Raw genomic sequence first — 20,042 nt, 5'->3', positions numbered from 1 at the left:
TTTAAAACACAAAATCATCTAAAAAACTTTACAGGAAACACAACTTCAGTAACATAAAATTCATAAAGCAGGGTTTAGTGGGTGTATAGCTCTTAAAAAACCATATATAACAAAAACCATATGAAAAAAATAATAAATTTTCCAAAAAGATATAATTTGATGCCAGTATTATTTTGGAAGAAAGTTCTTTGGCTCAATAAATCTAAGTTTAACTTAAATAAACCTGATCGTGCACAAAGAGTTTGGTGAAAGAGGGGTAAAGTTTTTCATTTAAGTTGCAAGAGGAGCACCACCACCATGTTTAACATGATGGTGGAAGTGTAATGTTATAGAGTTGTATGGCATGAAATAGTGTTGGTAAATTTGAATTTATTGATAAAACTATAAATTTTAATTTGTTTAAAAATATAGAAAATGAAAATTTATTTTTTATATTTTTAAATTTCAACAAGACAATGATCTGAAACACAATCTTTAAAAAACAGAAACCTTTTTTAATAAAAATGGCATAAAGGTTTGAGAATGGCCATCACAGAGATTTGAGCCCAATAGAGCATTTATGAACATTATTAGGTAAAAAATTGGTAAAAGTTCATTTATGAAATAAAAGCTGTTGTTAAGTCATGGTCTAAGATTAACAATAATCAAACCAAAAAGTTCAGTAGAATCAATGCTAAAACACTAGATAAATGCCATTAAAGCAAAAGAAAGACCAACTGAATACTAAAGTTTCTTAATAAAAAAGAAAAAAGATTTTTGTCAATTATTTTAATAACTTTTAATAATATAGTAATATTTAGTAATAGTTATTATTAATTAACAATTTTTTTTTCTTAGGTTCAACCTAATTGCTTTTTTTGTACAATTATTCTATGTGCAAGTACTTTTAGTTCATTCAGTTTTGAATTTTTAATTAGGTAATTTGAAAATGTAAACAAAAATTTTAAAATTTTTATAAAGGCTTTTTACCAAATAAAAAATCTAGAAAAAATTAGCTATTTATAATTAGTGCATGGGTACAATATTTTATTCCAAGGTGGTAATTTTATAGAAAAATGACTTTGTGCAATTAAATTTTACTCTCACTGTACATTTAAATAATAATTTTTGAATGTCATTTACATTGCTTCTCATACAAATAGAAGTATGAAGAAAAAATACAAAAAGTATGAAGAAGACTCAGAAGTATGAAAAAAAAAAGAAATATGAAAAAAAGAAAGTAAAAAGAAGCATAAAGAAGAAACAAAAGTATAAATAATGAAGAAAATAGGAAACAATCTTATTAAATCTATTATTAAATTCAACCTGTCATTTGAAAGTACAAATATGAGTTTGCTTCTAGATATTGAGTAAATAAGAATCAATTATATGGAATTGCTATTTTAGGTTTTTCAACATTTACTTTAGAATATAGGGTATACTAAAAAAATGGTGTGTTAATATTGCCTCAATATTTAATGTCAATATTTTAAGTAAAAATAATGACATGAATTTTCTTGCCAAATTATTTGCAAAATTTTACAAATTCATAACAAAAAAATGTTTATTAATTTCCTTATTATACTATTGGGTTGGCTTAAGAACTCCTATTTGACCAGTTAAACAAAAATGGAATTAAAACCAAACAAAAGTTTATAAATTATAGCTTATTGAATACTGCAAAACCTGCTCATGAATTGATCCAGCAAGATTAAAGTGGCAATTCATCTTAAAGCATGTAAATAAATAAACTTTAAAAAAACAAGCATTTCTTGGTGATTACTCATGCTCCAAAATGTACAATCTTAAAATTGTACAATCATAAAAAATTTCATCCAGAAATATAAAAACTAGTGAGCCCAATTATATACTTTCAAAATTGCTAATTGGCTTTAGCCCATCGCAACTTTCAATTCACAATCACTTACTTCGCCCCTTGCCTCTACCCCTATTCCTTTTTACATTAATAAAATTTTTACATTAAAAAAATTATAGTGAGATATATTATCAATCAAAAGTATTAAAAAAACATTTACCACTTGTTTAGCATTGGTATCTGAGTTTTTTGATGTCTTTTTTAAAATAAGCGATTGTAGTTCATCTGTAATAGTTTCACCTTCATTCTTTAGTCTCCAGTCTTCATACAAAGACCTAAAAACATAAAAAGTAGGCTCATCAAATTAAATGATCAGAAATGAGACATACACACAGAAATTTATATATGTATATATATACACACACACACACACACACACACACACACACACACACACACACACACAGAAATTATCATTGATCTTAGAACATTTTAGTTAGTCTAAATATTCTTCTAACTAAACTACTACTTATATTGTTTCTTCTTACTAAATTATTATTTATATTATTTTCAATTTTATTATTATATTTATCTAAATTACTATTTATACTATTGCTAAAAAAAGCCTGAAAACAACTTTTATAAAAGATTAAATATGGAAATTTGTAACAGTTCAAACAGAGATTAAACATCTTGTTTTTGTTTTATTATATATATTTTATTATATGTATTCACATCCTGTAACTTCAGGGGTTCCTCAAGGTTCTATCCTTGGCCTTATACTTTTTTAAATTCATATTAATGATCTCCCAGAAATTCTCATATCTAAGGTGGCATTGTTTGCTGATGATACTATCATTTATTCTTGTCTTGATAAGAAGCCAACACTCTCTGATTACTTGGAGGGTGCGTTTGAGCTTAAAAAAGATCTCACTACTGCTACAGCATGGGGCTCTCAGGGGCTGCACAGTGGGCCAGTGACTGGACAAAAGTAAAAAAATTGAAGCCTGATTTTTCACATTAAACTTGTTTTAAATCATTATTATTATATTAAATATTGCTATTTTATAGTTTACATACAGTTAGAATATGAATGAGTAGATAAATATTATGGTTAACGTGAAGCAATATAGAAATTTTAATAATGTAAAAATAGATAAAAATTTTGTTTTTAAATCTATAGTTATAATTTAACATTTTATCAATTATTGCGCATTTAAAACTATTTTATTGTTGAACTATCTATTTTCTGCATTTTAAGAGTTGTTACAATAGGTAAGCAAACAAATAAGTTATAACAATTTTAAATACTTTATTAAAAAAAAAAACTTGAAGTATAATTTTTGGTTTAAAAAATACAAAAAGTAGTAGGTCTTGTAATATCCTGTTATATTATATATTTTGAAACCTTTATATATGTATTTTCACAATATTTTTAATTCAGCTGCTACTGCTTGCTTTATTTAATTTTATTTGTATTGATTTACAAAAAAGGTTGCATCGTTTCACGCACCCAGAAGCCAGCTGGAGTGGTTTGGGCCTTAGTGTCATTTTTGGCAAAACAGAGCTTATTTTTGTCGAAAATGGAATCAAAATCAAGGCCAACAACTATGTCACCAACATTCTTCAAGCCGTAGTGTTGCCTTGGACCTAACAAACCTATCCGAACCAAAATTGGATCTTTCAACAAGATTTTGCGTCAGCACATCGAGCAAGAACAACGCAAGAATTTTGTAAAAACAATTTTCCGGCATTTTGGTCGCCTCAGCAAAAGCCGCCGTATTCGCCCGACTTAAACCCACTCGACTACGCCATCTGAGGAATTCTAGAGGCAAAGGTTTGTTCTAAACCACACAAGTTGGTGGAATCTTTGAAGCGCGATTTGGTGAAAGCGTGGAGCAAAATCAATGAAAAAATGGTGCGCGCCGCAATTGATCAGTTCCCGCGGCGCCTCAGAGCTTGTATCAGAGCAAATAGAGGAATTTTTGAAAATGAACTTTTGTAATTAAAATTGTATATATTTTTTGATGTTCTTAGGTTATTATACTTTTTTTGACTAATAAATTTGTAATACAATTCTTTATTAAAAAGTTTCCGAACTTTTCCCACACCCTGTATAGCATTTATTTGCGGTTTTATAAAGTCTATTGTTTCTTAAATACAATTTAAACATTTGACATACATTACACCTCAGTGGCCAAAGTGGTTAGCTCGCAATTTTTTAGATGTAAAGTGCCATGGTTCAAAGCATATCACTGTTGCCATTTTTTTTTTAAATCTTTTTTGATTTTTTAAAATACAAAATAAAACACTTTTGAAGTTTGATAGATATACCTAACATTTATAACGATAGTATATACTATAACCAAATGAAAGGGAGAGGTTTTTAAAAAAGCTTATTTGCCTTTTTATAAAACCTTTTGATTATTAAATTGTTTTAAAATTTTCTTCAAACAACACGCCCATATATTGAAGTGGTTAGCTCGCAGAGTTTCTGAAGCAAAGTACCGTGGTTCAAATCCTACCACTGACACCATTTTTTTTTTTTTTAATCTTTTTCGATTTTTTAAAATATAAAATAAAACACTTTTGAAGTTTTATAGATTTTATATTCCTAACATTTATAAAGATTAGGGTGGTTCAAAAAACAACTTTTTTTAAAATAGTCTGCTGCACTTAACTAAATGTGTTCTATTTAATACTAATAATAATTTTCTAAAAAATATTTTTAAGGGTGCCTCAAGACCCTTAAAAATTTGACAGGTCCCTAATATTCTGAAAAAAAAAATTTTTTAAAGTATGTCAACTTGGTACTCAAAAGAAGCAAAATTATATAAAAACTTCAAAAATAATAATTAATTTACATAAAAATATTTTTTTTAGATATAATCACTTAAAAACTATTGTTTTTAAGATGAAAATAAAAAAAGTCAATATTTTTAAGTTTTTTTTTTAAATAATTTTTTCAAACATGTTGGACATTATTTATATTTCTTGCATCTATAACAAACATAGATTTGCAATGGTTGCATTTGATTTTTTGTTTTGTTTTTTAAATCAATTTCTTTGCTATATAACCAACAATTGCTGTTGCAACTTCTTCTGCTTTAAATGAAAAAGTTAATTCAGATATCTCATTTGAGTTTAAATCTAATGTTATTAGTATTATTAATTGGGTTATCATATTTGTTCTTTATATCTTTCTCCCAAAAATTTAAAATTCTCTTTAATTTAAGTTCGACTAAAATAACTTCTAAATGTTGAACTTCTAGTAAGTTTACTAGAAATCTCCCGCATTAAACAAACAAATAAAATTAAAAGAAAAAAAATGATTGAAAAAAAAGGCAGATTTTTTTAGTTTTTAAAGAAACAGGTGTGTTGTTTGGAACATTAGCAACAGTTCAAAAAAATCTTTGAAAGACTTGAAGCATTAATTATGCTTTAATAATTATATTAATTATGCATAATTATTTATTTTTGTTTCAAATAAAATTATATTAACTATTATTTCAATAAATCTTCATCATTGTCAAGTTACTTAAAATAAAAATATCCTTTAACACAAAATGATGTCTTATAAACAAATGCTGTGCAATAAATCTTTCCATTGATTTTACTACATTCTCTACATTTGACACTTTTAATGCTGAAAAAAAACAACTCATTTTATTGGTGTTAAATAGTTTAGACTAAGTTGAAAAATAAAGATATATACCGAATATTGTTAGCAACAATCTCTGTTGTTGCTCGAAGCTCATTGGAGAACGCTTGCAGAGAAGACACCACAATATTATCAATTCCCTAAAAAATGAACATTCTAATTTGAAATACTGCTGCATTTTGTTAATCTTTAATGATGTAAGTCATAAAACAAAATGTACAGAATGCACAAGTATTTGTTATAAACAATACCTCTACATTCATACCCCAGTGTTTACGTGTCTTTTCTGGTGTTTTTGCAAATTCTTTTGTTTTTTGCTAAAAAATCAGGAAAAAAATAAGAATAAAAGAAGAAGAATATCAATGCTGAAACTGAAAAAAATCAATGTAAATTAAAAATAATCATTTATTAAAAAATTAACTCCTTTAAAAATATCCTTGATGTTTTGTGTAAAACTTTTTTAATATTTGGAACTTGAATTTAATGGTTTTTACATCAAGTGCTTAACAAAATGGAGAAATTTAAGTTCAACATTAGATTTTGCTGAAAAAAAAAACCTTTCTCATAAAAAAGTAATAATAATGCTAGCATTGTTTAGTATTTTAAAAAAAATGTAAACAAAAAATATTTAAACAAAAAAAATTTAAACAAAAATCTGAAGACTTACATTTTTAGCTCCATCTAATGCTGTGTTCTTTAAGTCAATAGAAAGTTCAATTTCGTTGTTTTTTGTAGTTTCAGGATTACGACATTGGGTCTTATCAAATGCTGAACTTAAAGAACTTGACATCTGATGATTATGCGGTGATGTAATTGATTTATGTTTTGTAGATAGACATGAATCTTTTTCTTCAAGGGAGACATTATGACCTGATATTTTGGAGATACTATGATCAGATATTTTGGAGATATTACAATCTGATTTTTTAGAGATACTATGATCAGATAGTTGAGATAAATTATGATCTGATACTTTCAGAATATTATGATCTATTAAATAATGAGCAAAAAATAAATAAATAAAAAATAAACAAATAGAAAAATAAATTAACAAAAAATTAGTTTTTAAAAACCAACACATAAAAAAAAGAGATACATACAATATAAATTAAAATACCTGCAAGTTCTTTTTCCCTATCCAAAATGAAAGTTGCATTGAGGTCATCAGATTTAGTGAACTTAATGCCTCTAAAATTTGACCAAACTAATTCGTCTACATTTTTGTTTGACTTATTTAAAGATTCTTGACAATCAATAAAATCAAGCAAATCTGGGGTAAGCGAGGAACTTTCTTTTTCCATTGAAATGCTCTCTAATAAAGATGGAGATGAACATGTTTTCTTCAAACTATTTTGAGTGAAAGTTATTTCAGAGGAAGAAGTTATTTCAGAGGAAGAAGTTATTTCAGAGGAAGAAGTTATTTCAGAGGAAGAGCATTGTTTTGGGTGAAACACTGTTTTATTAGACGGAATATTGTTAAAATCAATTAAATTAATATCCGAATCTAAAGTGTCTTTTATCAATATATTTGAGTTATGATTGTTATTTTTACATTTTTCTTCTTTGGACTGAGAATTATGTATATTACTATATAAAATGTCTTTATCAAGCTCAGTTAGACTCAAATTTTTTGTTAAACTATTTACATTATTTTTAACTGATTTTCCTTTTTGGTTCAAAAAAGTTTTCTTAATGTAGTCTTTAGCAGTACTTTCATTACCTTGAGGAGACAGTTCTCGTATAAATGTACTATTAACTGTACTTCTGCGATTTGAAGATTTATCTGATTTCTTAGATTTTGAAGCAACATTAAATAATTCATTTATTACTGGAATAGTACTCTCTCTTGAAGATGACAACAACTTTCTGCGAGTTTTGTTATCTGATTCTTTCTCATTAAATAATCTTCTACGTGGTTGAGCTAACAAAGATAGACGATCAGAAATAGGTTGTCTAGGTGATAAACTTTTAGAAACACAATTTTTAACATTTTGTTTTGATGTATTTGTCAGGGGACTTTTATTTGAAATCTTTTCCACACACTTGACAGCAGATTTTTCTATAGTAGATGGAGAATTGTTTTTTATTAAATCACAATCATTTGATTGGTTGTCACACCTTACCTTGAACAACAACAACAAAACTTGAAATTAATTCTCAACAATATAAGTTAAGCAAAATATTAAAAAAGTTCTCTTTAACAAATGATATTTCAAAGATATGTATTAATTAGTCAACATTTAAAAAAAATATATTTGAGTATATGTATACATACTTTCATGTTATATATGCAAACTCAATGAGTAATATTTCCAAATATATAGCATGTAATAAATTATAACAAGATACCTCCATTTCACTAGAATGACCTAAATGAAGAATAAAACTTACAATGAAATCTCCTTTTTAAATACATTTATTTATAAAAATTTCATGACATTCAAAAACTCACCTGTTGTCTGTAATGACGCTTTGTTTTTAAATTTCTAAAAAAAAACTGAGAGATTAAAAAATAAATAAATGAACAATTTAAAAATTAAGATCAGTCCCATAATTGTTAACACTGCCAACACTGTTAACACCACCACCTTCACTGGTTACACCACCACGTTCACTGTTAACACTAACACAATCACTATAAACACCTGGAATTAAGCTACACTAAACTATAGTTCAGCTCTTTTAAAATATTAATAAATAAAATATGAAAATTGCTATAAAAGTATTTACTGCAAAAAAATGTTGCTTTTAATTCAAAAAGAGAACATTAATTTATTTCTATAACAACAACAATTTATTGTTGAAACAAATACCTCAGTTGTTTTGATCCTACAAATTTCATCACAAATTTCTTGTACAGTCATATTTTCAAATGAAGAACATGTTGTTAAGTTATGAATTGCAACTTGTTCATTCCAAACTTCTTTTGGTGATGGTGGAGCCAGGTTTTCTCTAAATGGTTCATATGTAGAATTGAATTGATTTTTCCAGTTTGTAAGAACACTTGGCTTAATATGTGTATATGCACTTCTATGAACAAAAAGTTGTTTTGATTTATGAAAGTTATAAATATTATAAGTTAGGAACTAAGTTTCCAAGGTACAGATTAAAAATAAGTATTGTATTGAAACATCCATTAGTTAAGTAGCTATCAAATTATTTGGTCTTACATTAAATCAATTTTTTTTGAACAATCCTTTTCTTGCATAAAAACCTGCTCATACTTCTGATCAAATAAACTCTATAAAAAAACAATACTAAACAAATACTTTATGTAATGGTAAGCATAAAATATGCTGATAATATATAATATATACACATACAATAATTATATTTAAAAAATCATAAATCCTTAAAAAACACTTGAGAATAACATTAACTTTGATTACCTTGAATGTTTCAGCTTTTAATATGAACTGTATGTAACTTTGACAATTCTCTGTCAAAGTTGAGAGTGGTGTGCATACTTGTACAACAGCAGCTTCTAGAAATGATCGATCCTTTGATACAAGAACTTGGACTTGCTGTCCGAGAATTTTATTTCCACAAGCTTGCACAAATAGATCAATTAAAGTTTTTCCATGCTCTGCTTCTTTCCACTCAGGTCCATAAACTTTATGATCTCCTGCAGTTACGCAGACACAGAACAAAAATTTTTCTTCCATTGAGCAAAAATTCTGAAACTACCAAACTTCTACAATTTGAAATTTCAAAAAAAAAAATCTAATAGACTAATAGGCAATATCATCTGCAGAAAAAAGATTTATAAAGCACATAAAAAAAACTCAAACAAAAAGATTCCAGTTGATCTAAAACTAATCAAACAAAAACTCAAAATATAGATTCCAGTTGATCTGGAATTAATCTAACTATATATTATTTCCTCTAACTTTGGTGCATTGAGCAATTGTTTGTAAAAAGATTGAATCTATCAATGAAACTAACAAGTTGTGCATTAGTTAAACTTGTTTGCTTCAACATAGAAGCAAAACAAACAGAAAGTACGAAATTATTGAAAAAAATACAAGGCATACTTGGAATATTGTTGAAATTTATTTTTCAAATGTTAATTAAATTTCTTTTTTATATTTATAACATTTTTGCTTAAGTAAACAAAAAAAATTCCAGGTGAAGGATGGAAAAGGTTTGATCAAAAGGTTAAGATAAAGTGTTCAGCAATACTCTGACAATCAATTTGTGCAGAAAAACCATGGAGACACGCTCTGTTGCACAAGCAGCTCATTAGCAGCATCATTTTGAAAATTATCTGTTAATTAACATAGCAACACCAAAAGAACACAGCTACAGCTTTTTATTGATCATAACCCTAAAAATAAAGTATTATAATGTTAATAAGAATAAAGTATAATAATCTTAATAAAAATAAAGTATAATAATGTTAATAAATACTATAGTAACAAGGAAAAAAACACCAAATGTTTTAATAAAAAATTTTGTTTTAGTAAATATAATTAACTAAATTAATTGCAAATATGTAATTTATTATAATAAATTATATATATTTTATAATATAACATTTATAAATAATAATATAAATAATAATAATAATAATAATAATAAAACCTCACTTTTGTTTATCCATACACTTCTTAAAGTTTAGCAAAAATGTCGAACATTTTCTCCAGTCATGTGTTTCATAAAAGCAATCCTATTTTTTTTTTAAAGACAGTATCACCATACATACTCTATTTAATTATGAAAGTTAATTTTTTTAAAATAAATAAATATAAAAACCTGCAAATCATAATGTTCTTTTGAACATCCAGTATCTTCAATCCTTTTTTCAAATTGATCATCTTGGTCTCCATCACTTGATGCTGCATCAGGTAATTCTGCTGAGTATTTATTATTAGTCATGATTACTTTAGAAAAAGAAAAAAAAATCACTTTTTGCCTTTTCTAGCACAATAAAAGGTTATATACAAAATAGAGGATTTAATAAAAGGTTATATATAAAATAGAGGATTTAATAAAAGGTTATATACAAAATAGAGGATTTAATAAAAGGTTATATACAAAATAGAGGATTTAATAAAAGGTTATATACAAAATAGAGGATTTAATAAAAGGTTATATACAAAATAGAGGATTTAATAAAAGGTTATATACAAAATAGAGGATTTAATAAAAGGTTATATACAAAATAGAGGATTTTATAAAAAAATAATAATAATAAAAGTTCTTTTGCAACATTTTATCATTTTAAACGTAAGTATTTTTTTATTTTATTGCAATAACATAACCAATATAAAAACATCTTGTATATGTGTGACTTACAAAAAAGGATTCAAATGTCATAAAGAAGCGATGAAACAACTGTCTTCCTTCAATAATTTAATATTGCACAGGTTTTTTTTTTAAAAAGTTAAATGTTAAAAAATATTTTCCACTAACATAATAAGGAACAAATATATTTTTAAAATGAATTATAAAAACAAAATATAATAAAAAATTAAATTTTTTTTTATAAACTGGTTAAAAAACCTTTTTATGTAATTAAGTCAAACAATTGTTGTTATTCAAAATATTTTAGAAATTTATAAACCTTTCTTCATTTAAAAATTCATATCACTTTATTTTATTTTATTTGAAAGGTCAATACTACTTTAGGGTGAATACAACTTTAAACTTAAGTTAAAAATAAATCAACATTTTTATATCAAAAATGATGGGAAAACAAAAAAACTAGGCTTGTTATTAAATGCTGAATATTAAAAATTGTAATAAACAATTTAAGTTTATTGCAATATTTTTAAAAAATAATTATTTCAAACTAATTGTTAACAAATTGTAAGTGTTAAAAAATAAAATATTATAAATGGTAAAACAAAATTGGATACAAATACCTTTTCCTTAGATTATAATTACAAAAATATGAAACAGCTAACAGTTTTAAACTTTTTCCTTTCCTTTTAAATTTATTTTTGCAATGTTTTCAGGGGTTATTAGTGTCGTTTTTCAAGTTAATATATGGTAAAAGTACCTTAACTAGAAAAAAAATTCTCATATAAAAGCCCCAATTGAATTTTAGGTAAGAGTAGGAGGAGCTCATAAACCAATGGTTTATGAGCTTTTCTTAGTGGTGGTATCATTTTTTTATTCTTGTTTTATTAAAGGGTTACCCTAATAACCCCAAACCCTAATCCTAATTTATATATAGATAGTCACACTGGAGTGCACATAAATTGATTGACTCAAATAGGGAGAATATGCAGCAGTGTGTACATACATAAACTGACTTAAATAGGTAGAACCTAAAAAGACTCATCAAAAATGCATTTCTGATTAGCTTTTATATAGGAAACACAGTATAAAATGAAAAAAATTTGATAAGTGATTTTCTACTAATTTATTATTGCTCCGTTCTTTTAAGTACATTTAGCAGCACTCTACTTTGTAGAATACATTAAAAATTACTTGTGCATGTATATATATATATATATATATATATATATATATATATATATATATATATATATATATATATATATATATATATACAGGGGTTAAAGTAGGGGCGGGATGCAGGGAAACGGTGTTCCTTCTTAGCCAACTTATAAACTAAATTAGTATTCATCAATAAAAAACCGTTATAATAACCGTCCATAAGTTTCATCTAATTTATCTCATTGTAGTAGTAGGTCAATTTCACTTTACACACTAATTTTTATTGAAGTTAGACAGCTATTTTAATCTTTGCTAAAATTTTGGACTCTACGAGGAAAAACTTTTTATTTTTTACTACAATTAAATTGAAATGGTTATAATTGATGAATGATTTAAAAAGATTTAATGATTTAAAAGAACTTGTAATAAAATAGAACTAAAAATAAATCGTTAAGATTTTTATTAAGAAAATTTTTTTGTATTTGATGCTAACTTCCAGATATGGAGAAAACTCCAAACATTTACATATTAACACTTATGCCAAATAAAGATGCTTTCAAAAAATTGTGATGATTTAAGCATGGGAACAAAAGAAGCTCTAAAATTTGAGACACCTCTGCCCCAAACATAAGAGCAACAAGTTGATAAAATATTTTTTTTACTTTTATAAACTAAAAACTCATCAATAAAAGGTAAATTTCCTAAAACAATTTCATAAACATAACTATTTCTTATTTATGTATACATGTTTCTGTTTGAACAAAAAAATTAGCTCATTTTAAAAATTTTGTCTCTAATATAGCCATTTAGTTTAGGCATTTGACATAAGCAAACATTTTTGGAAAAAAGTAGTGATTTTGTACCCAAATTAAGTACCCGAATGGATTAATTTGCATCCTTTTGAACATTCAGTTTGAACTTTTTAACACTGTACCCCTTGATTTCTAATTCTACTTTAACCCTGTGTGTGTGTATATATATATATATATATATATATATATATATATATATATATATATATATATATATATATATCATATATATATATATATATATATATATATATATATATATATATATATATATATATATATATATATATATACACAGCCCTTGGAATTGGCACAAATGTGGTCAGCAATATTTTGCCGATCTTAATCAGCTGAATGTCGGCATCAACAAAAAAAATTTGACACAAAGGTTTTAACATAAAACATTTAAACGCGGTCGGCAATTTTTGGCTTCTTCTAGGTTGGCAGTTTGGTCGGCATTGCTGAATGTCAACCCTAATTCCGAGGGCTGTATGTATGTATGTATGTATGTATGTATGTATGTATGTATGTATGTATGCATGTATGTATGTATGTATGTCTGTTTGTCTGTATGTATGTATGTATTTCTGTATGTATGTATGTATGTCTGTATATATATATATATATATATATATATATATATATAACCTCTAGAAATATTGTAAAAATAAAACCAAAGAGGAAAAAGTTTAGATTTAAATAAAAACACTGCTGGTGTTTTTATTTAAACTTATATTTTATAAACTTAAAAGTTTATTTAAAAATAAACTTTCAAATTTAAATTAATTTTCACATCAACACATAATTAAAACATAACTATAGATCTATACAAAAAGCTACATATAATTATAACATAATAAATAATATAAAACTATAACATAACTAATAATATAAAAGCATAATTATTAAAAAACTATAGATTTAAAAGAAATAATGATTGAAAGATTGAAATAGATTGAAAGAAGAAGAAAGAATGAAAAAAAAGAAAGAAAAATATATATATATATAGATTAAAAAAAAATAATGAAAAAATAAGAAATTTTAAAAGAAATATTGAAAAAGAAAAGAAAAAACTAGTAATTGTTTAACATTACATATAATAATAATTTAAAAAATAAACCCAAGACTTATATTAAACACCTAAAAACTTTCTTCCATAACTTTTTTTTACATTTTTTATCATACTAAGAAGTTTTTTTTTATACACTACAAAAATAATTATGACAAGTGTAAATACTAATGCAATGTTCTTCAACCTTTTATGAAGTCTTTCATTTTCAAGCCAAATAACTAAATCTTTTTTATACAAAAACTTGTTCTTAAACTTTGGTTTTAATTCAAACTGAGAAGGAATAGGGAACAATGATTCATAAAAATCTTTAAGTAAAACACGAATTGTTGATGTACTTGCATCGGTGTGATCTAAATCATCATTGATACATATAAATTTTTTCCTGTTCTTTCGAATCCAATCTAACTGATGCAACACAAAAGAAACATTATTTCGAAGCATTTTAAATATGACATCGTCTTCCCCAAGCAGCTCAAACTTATACTTCGATTCTGAGATATTTAAGTTGACCAAATTCTGCCATATTTCATGACAATTAAAAAATAAATCCTTGGTTACCAATGGTAACTCGTCATCATGATAATCTTCACCTCTTTTTTCTTGTAAAAGAATTGATTCATAACTTTTAACAAAACTAGAGTTGTACAAATGTGTTGAACAGTTTTTAAACACGGTTTCAAGTTCTTTTACTTTATCAATTGTAATTGGAATACTAAATTTCATTGCTGCAAGAGTACGAATCTCACGATCAGACAAAGTACCTGCATAACAATCAAAAAAAAAATATTTCATGAATAACAAAAATAAAAAAAAATTAATACACAAAACACTTGCAACACATTTATACATATACATGTGTAAATAAAAAAAAACCTGAATGGTCTGTGTCAATTATATCAAACAAAATTGAAACATTTTGAGCCTCTTTTAGTCCAATAATATAATAGTTATATGAAAATGCAAACTGCATATCCTCAGGATGGCGCATTTTATGACTAGAGGTGTCTTCAAAATAAGGTCGAAACTCTTTTTGCATTTCAACAATTATATCTTTATCTACCATGTGAGGCATATGCGCAGGGACTTTTCTTTGCAGGTATCCAAATGCTTTGTTATAAATACGACTAACATGCAACAGTGATGAAGAAAATGTATCTAATAGATTTCTGCCTCGTCTTTTTCTTATTAAATATTTATTTTTTTGATTTGCTTTTCTGTAAAAAATACTTAAATCATTAGAGAAAATTTTTTTTTCCCATGGCAAAAAGCTGAAGGAGGTTGTGAAAGGATCCATCAATAACTTTAATAATTGAAAATCAAGGTCATTATCTTTAAATGAAAGGAGTTTTCTTCTCAATGGCTGGAAACAAAAAACTAAATAAAATTAATATATTCTAAAAGTTAATTATAATTAAAGGTAAACTTTCTTTTTAAATGTCCCAGGAAAAGCTTCTTAAAAAAAATAATTTGCACTGTTTAAATTTGTTTTTATTATAATGCAAAGTTTTTGAGCTTACTTCAAAACAGAGTTGTTAGTCCTTGGTCTCAGTCTTGCCTTAAGGCCTAAAATTAAGGCCTTGGCCTTGGTCTTGACCTTGATTGTATTGGCCTTGGCCTTAAAAAAAAAATACATAAAATTAAAGAATTAAAAGTTTTCATTTGTCATTTTTATGTACTTTTATTTTCGGGTGCATATATATCTACAAGTATATTTTCTTATTGACTTTGTTGAACTCTGCGCATAACCTTGGTTTATTTTTATAACATGTGGTTTTATTGTCAGAGTAATTGTTACCTTCAGTTTTGTTAATAATTGGCCTTAACGTAAGGCAAAAATTTAAGTCTTTGGTCTTGAAGATGTTTGCGTAGGCCTTGGCCTTGAAACTCTTACTCTTGGTCTTGACCTTAAAACTTTTGTCCTTGTCCTTGTAACATGGGGTCTTGGCCTTGCTACTTTTGGCCTAGTTAACAACTCTGCTTCAAAACAGCTTTAAAGAGATGCATTATACTTATTTTTTTGTTCTGAAATAATGAAAAGCAATTTGTTCTAAAATTAGCATGTTCGGAAGCTTTTTCTGGAATTTTTTAATGACAAAATATAGCAAAACAAATGCAAGCACAACAAGAACAATCCAAACCAAGATTGGGAGCAATGTAATTAAAAAGCAAAAACAACAACAAAAAAACATTCTACACCATACCATATTAAAAAATATATATATAAATATATAAAATATATGCTTATACCACAACTATTGAAAAAATACCTTTGCCTAATAAAGTTATTTACCATTGTTTCATGCAAATGATCTTTGTACAGTTGATTTTTGATTCTAGCTAAACCAAACTCTGTAATTTCACCATCCAAATATTCCTGCTCTAGAATTTGTAGCTTATTTTTCAAAGAATTGGATAAAGTTAAGTTTTCGAAGTTTACTTTTTCAAAAACAGTATTTTCTTTTTTTTTTATAATAGGGTATAATGAACTATTGTACAACTTTTTTGGATATGAAGAACTTGTAAACAGTTCAGTTTTTTCAATTAATTCTTTTTTAAAAGCCTCTTCAACCTTTGTATTAACTGTTAAAGTAAATACTAAAACTCCTTTATAGGTATTATTTGCACCTTTATATCCAAGAACCTGAAAAGTTATGTTTTCTTCAGAAAAGTTTTTAAAAAAAGTAAGAGAAAGTAACTTAGACTTTTTACCAAGAACAGCACTTCTAAGAATATTGTTTGTTTGGTAATTTCCTTCAATTATATCCTGAAACACATCTGTCAAGTTAATAAACATTGCCAAACTACCTGATGGCACTTTAATGACTATGTCTTCACTGCTTGACACTTGCTTTGAAGAAAAGTTATGAAAAAAAAGTTTATCAAAATTTCGTGTGCCGCAATCGCCTGCGTCAAAACCACACTCAATGGTGTTGCAGTTACCATCACAGTATCTGTCTCCAAGCCAACTATTTGCGCATCCATTGGAACAGTAACTATTAACTACCTGATTTCCATTAGCATTCATAGAATGAATAAGTAAGTTTACACTGTTTTTCACATTGATGCAATCACCACCATCCCATTCACATTCAGTGTAGTTACATGCTCTATCGCAGTACTTGTCCCCTAACCAAGAGGAAGGACAGCCTTCATGACAATTAGGTACTGCCCAAGCTTGAAAAACTTTTTTACCTCTTGAATGAGTATAAAAATCATCAGGCCAAACTTCTTTTCCAAAAAAAACATCATCATTCATATAAATAAATATTTTTGATAATCCCGGAATCCTGTGGATGTTGGATTCTATAGCTGGTGAAGAAAAAGTAGGCAGATGACTTTGATTGGCAAATATTTCTTCATGTGTTATTAATTGAATTCTAGGGTGATCTAAATTTAACCAATTTGGTATTTGACCATTAGTTACAATAAATATTTTTCTAACCCAAGGTGCAAATGTATCAATAGAGCGTAAGGAATATTTAAGCTCATCGTTATCAGCAAATCGATTTGATGTTAAGTCTGCATTTCTATTATCAGGCAAAAAACTAAATGGTTTCCAAACTAGTGAAACATTAAAAAAATATAAAGAGGAAACATTTTTCTCATTTATCAACATTTGTACATACTTGTACTTTTTTAAATAAACTATTGCAACTTTCTGTTTCACAAAATTGATAACTTCTTTAACCGAATAAGGTAATATTAATTCTATGCTTTTTGCAATGGAATTGTTATCTTCATTATTCAAATATTTTACCATAAGAGCAGAAATTTTTTGATCCTCTTGTTGTATGTCAGTATAAAATACTTCACTAAAATTCAAATGCACTTTTTGATATATTAGTTTTGAATTCATCAACATTATAGCATCATCTTTATGATCAAATGAAACAATAGCCACATTTCCAAGATGTTCTAAAGATTTTGCCGAACTAAATTTTTTATCTACATGAACAGAAAGCTCAGTCAAATCAATATCTTTTGGCAAACCAGAAAGGGCTATCTTATTTGCGAAAAAGCAGTTTTTATAGGGACAAATACTCGAATTCTTCCAATTGAATATTTTAAAAGTTGTAGGTGTAACTTCTTTTAGAGTATTATTATTTACAGGCAACAGACTTGTTTTATATTGATTTAACGATTCAATTAGGTTTGGATCACTGCCATTTACCCAAGTGTAAACAATATCTATTGGTTGTGGTGAGCAAAGTCTAGTTTCAAACGAACGCCCATGTATATTATCATAATAACGGCTAAATTTAAAGTTTCCAGCATAATGCATCATATTCCATTGTAAAACAACTTCACCAAAATGAAAAGCTGACACAAGTATAATGCAAATCCCAGTAAATGCATACAACAAACCATGGTTTTTGGAGAGACATGAATACGTTTGCTTTTGTATAAGTTTACAAAAAGTAGACCAAACTCTCATTATAAATGTTCCTAACGATCATAAAAGTAAACAACATAAGGTTAAGGAATATAGTAGATTAAATATTGTCGACACCGTCAATTAAAAACGGGCTTATGGATACGGGTAAACCAAACAATTCAAACCATACCGGACACAGGTCGTATCTTTTTCTGCAAATTTTTCAGTAAGTTTACTTAAAAATTATTAACAATATAGTTTACTATAGCCTTAGGAAATACTTTTTGCTTTCAATTTCTTGCAATTAAAAAATGACGCTTTTTAAGTTTTTGTGGTGGAAAAGATGAAAAAAGTTATTACCACTAGTAATGGAAAAACAATAAGAAAAAAAACATAGGAGTAAGACTTAATTTGAAATCATCGCAAAGAAAAAAAGCGTTTATAGCCTGCTTGAATAAAGCAAATTACGTAGAGAAGCGATTTTCGGAGAGAGAAAAAAAACTGTTCTAAAAACGTAAGAACCGTACCAAATAAATTACGAAAAAGATTCCAGCTTTGATATTATATTAATGATATGTAGTAATGATATTATAGTAATGAAATTATAGGGTGAATCTAATTTTAAAAAATTACGAAATTGTTTATAGTGAGATCATTGCATGTCTGAACTACCTGATGGAAAACAACAAGAAGTGACCACAAGCTTAGTTCTTTAATTTGTGTTTAGTTTGACTAAAGACATATTAAAGAAATAAGTAACATAGGCGGTCTGAAAATTGAGTCACAAAGTTTAAAAGGATTAACTGTTTTTAAAACCATAATGTATTTTTTTTTTCTTTCACACACACACACCCGTAAAATCGCCTCAGGCAGTAATACTAATAGAATAAACTTGAATATAAAGTAAACTTCTTTATCGTCCACAAAAACACATTGTATGCATTAATTGCGGATAAAACACGAGTTATAAATATCTTTTTATATGCCGTCTCCTTAAGTTTTTATTTTTTAAATCGTTTATCTCAAAACTCAAAAATGTGGAGATATAGAAAACAATTCTAACCACCCGATATATGAACTTAATTTCTTTAATATTATTTGCTATCTTTTTAGGTGTAAAAACAATCTATCCCTTGTACTTTGTCATAATTTACATACCAAAATAGAAAAAAATTAGATAACATTTAGGAAATAATAACAATGTTCGTCATAAAGCTTTTCAAACTAATTGTGCAAAATAATTTTTTTAAATATTGACTTCTCAAGAGTTTAACTATCACTCTTACTAACAAATACTTAAAAAAAGGTTTTTTTAGACGATGTATCTATATACTTATAATTTTTTTAATTTAACTTTATAGTGAACACTGTAAATTTAATAATTTGTAAACTGGTGTTTAGCTATATTGGTAAATATATCTTACTACGTATTATAAGTAAGTATATCTTATTATGTATTTCACCATAGAGAAAAATTTTCAAAATTAGTTATTATAAAAATTAAATACACGGCTGGGGCATAAAGAAGAAATATTTAGTCATATCGCTTAGCCCCTTTAAAATTTGTATATAAATAAAAGATTACGTTAAATCGTTAAATTACACTTTTCGTTATATCACAATGTAATTATATGCAAAAAATACATATATAGATACAAATATAAAAAGATTTTATTTTACTATTATTATTATTATTATTTTTAACTTTTATTTAATAAGGTTTCATATTTCGAATAAATAAAAAGGAGATAAAACATGAACAACAAAAGAAGGGAAGTTTGGAGGTAGTATTATGTTAGTATTATGAACAATATTTATATTCATATTTATATGAATATAAATATTGTTCATATTACTAACATAACATTATAACAATGTTTATATTTTTCCTTGTTAATTAAAAATAGCAAGGTTAGTCC

At 26.2% G+C, this 20,042-nt stretch overlaps 2 protein-coding genes across 3 annotated transcripts in view; both read right to left on the bottom strand.

Moving 5' to 3' along the window:
* LOC101240441 (uncharacterized) overlaps positions 1–10,369 on the bottom strand; it is a 19,432-nt gene extending 9,063 nt beyond the window's left edge. Inside the window, exons 1-13 of one of the 2 annotated variants that reach the window (XM_065804739.1) lie at positions 10,212–10,369; positions 10,046–10,125; positions 9,491–9,783; positions 8,846–9,150; positions 8,627–8,697; positions 8,270–8,486; positions 7,909–7,942; positions 7,806–7,825; positions 6,574–7,579; positions 6,124–6,446; positions 5,708–5,773; positions 5,511–5,596; positions 2,016–2,130 (exon numbers count right to left, since the gene is read on the bottom strand). In XM_065804739.1, the coding sequence (XP_065660811.1) occupies positions 2,016–2,130; positions 5,511–5,596; positions 5,708–5,773; positions 6,124–6,446; positions 6,574–7,579; positions 7,806–7,825; positions 7,909–7,942; positions 8,270–8,486; positions 8,627–8,697; positions 8,846–9,121 (2,214 nt within the window). In that variant the 5' untranslated portion in view covers positions 9,122–9,150; positions 9,491–9,783; positions 10,046–10,125; positions 10,212–10,369. The remainder of the gene's footprint in view (positions 1–2,015; positions 2,131–5,510; positions 5,597–5,707; positions 5,774–6,123; positions 6,447–6,573; positions 7,580–7,805; positions 7,826–7,908; positions 7,943–8,269; positions 8,487–8,626; positions 8,698–8,845; positions 9,151–9,490; positions 9,784–10,045; positions 10,126–10,211) is intronic. The other variant, XM_065804740.1, reaches the window with a different exon arrangement.
* A 3,434-nt stretch (positions 10,370–13,803) lies between these two features.
* On the bottom strand, positions 13,804–18,842 carry LOC100199845 (N-acetylglucosamine-1-phosphotransferase subunits alpha/beta). The gene is made up of 3 exons (XM_065804738.1): positions 16,039–18,842; positions 14,622–15,108; positions 13,804–14,509 (listed from the first exon to the last, which is right to left on the bottom strand). The coding sequence occupies exons 1-3, from the start codon at positions 18,181–18,183 to the stop codon at positions 13,809–13,811; spliced, it is 3,333 nt and encodes a 1,110-aa protein (XP_065660810.1). The 5' UTR covers positions 18,184–18,842; the 3' UTR covers positions 13,804–13,808.
* Positions 18,843–20,042: the final 1,200 nt, after the last annotated feature.

The sequence above is a fragment of the Hydra vulgaris genome, chromosome 09 (genome assembly GCF_038396675.1).
Source record: "Hydra vulgaris chromosome 09, alternate assembly HydraT2T_AEP".
Taxonomy (NCBI): domain Eukaryota; kingdom Metazoa; phylum Cnidaria; class Hydrozoa; order Anthoathecata; family Hydridae; genus Hydra; species Hydra vulgaris.
This window is presented reverse-complemented; position numbering and strand designations above follow the sequence as displayed.

What these genes read in the sequence shown, in the direction of transcription:
- LOC100199845 (XM_065804738.1), bottom strand. Translation starts at nt 18,183, where the DNA reads ATGAGAGTTTGGTCTACTTTTTGTAAACTTATACAAAAGCAAACGTAT. An exon ending in ATCATTTGCATGAAACAATG is followed by an intron (nt 15,109 to 16,038) that starts GTAAATAACTTT and finishes TTTTGTTTCCAG; the next exon opens with CCATTGAGAAGAAAACTCCT. An exon ending in AATTGACACAGACCATTCAG is followed by an intron (nt 14,510 to 14,621) that starts GTTTTTTTTTAT and finishes ATTGTTATGCAG; the next exon opens with GTACTTTGTCTGATCGTGAG.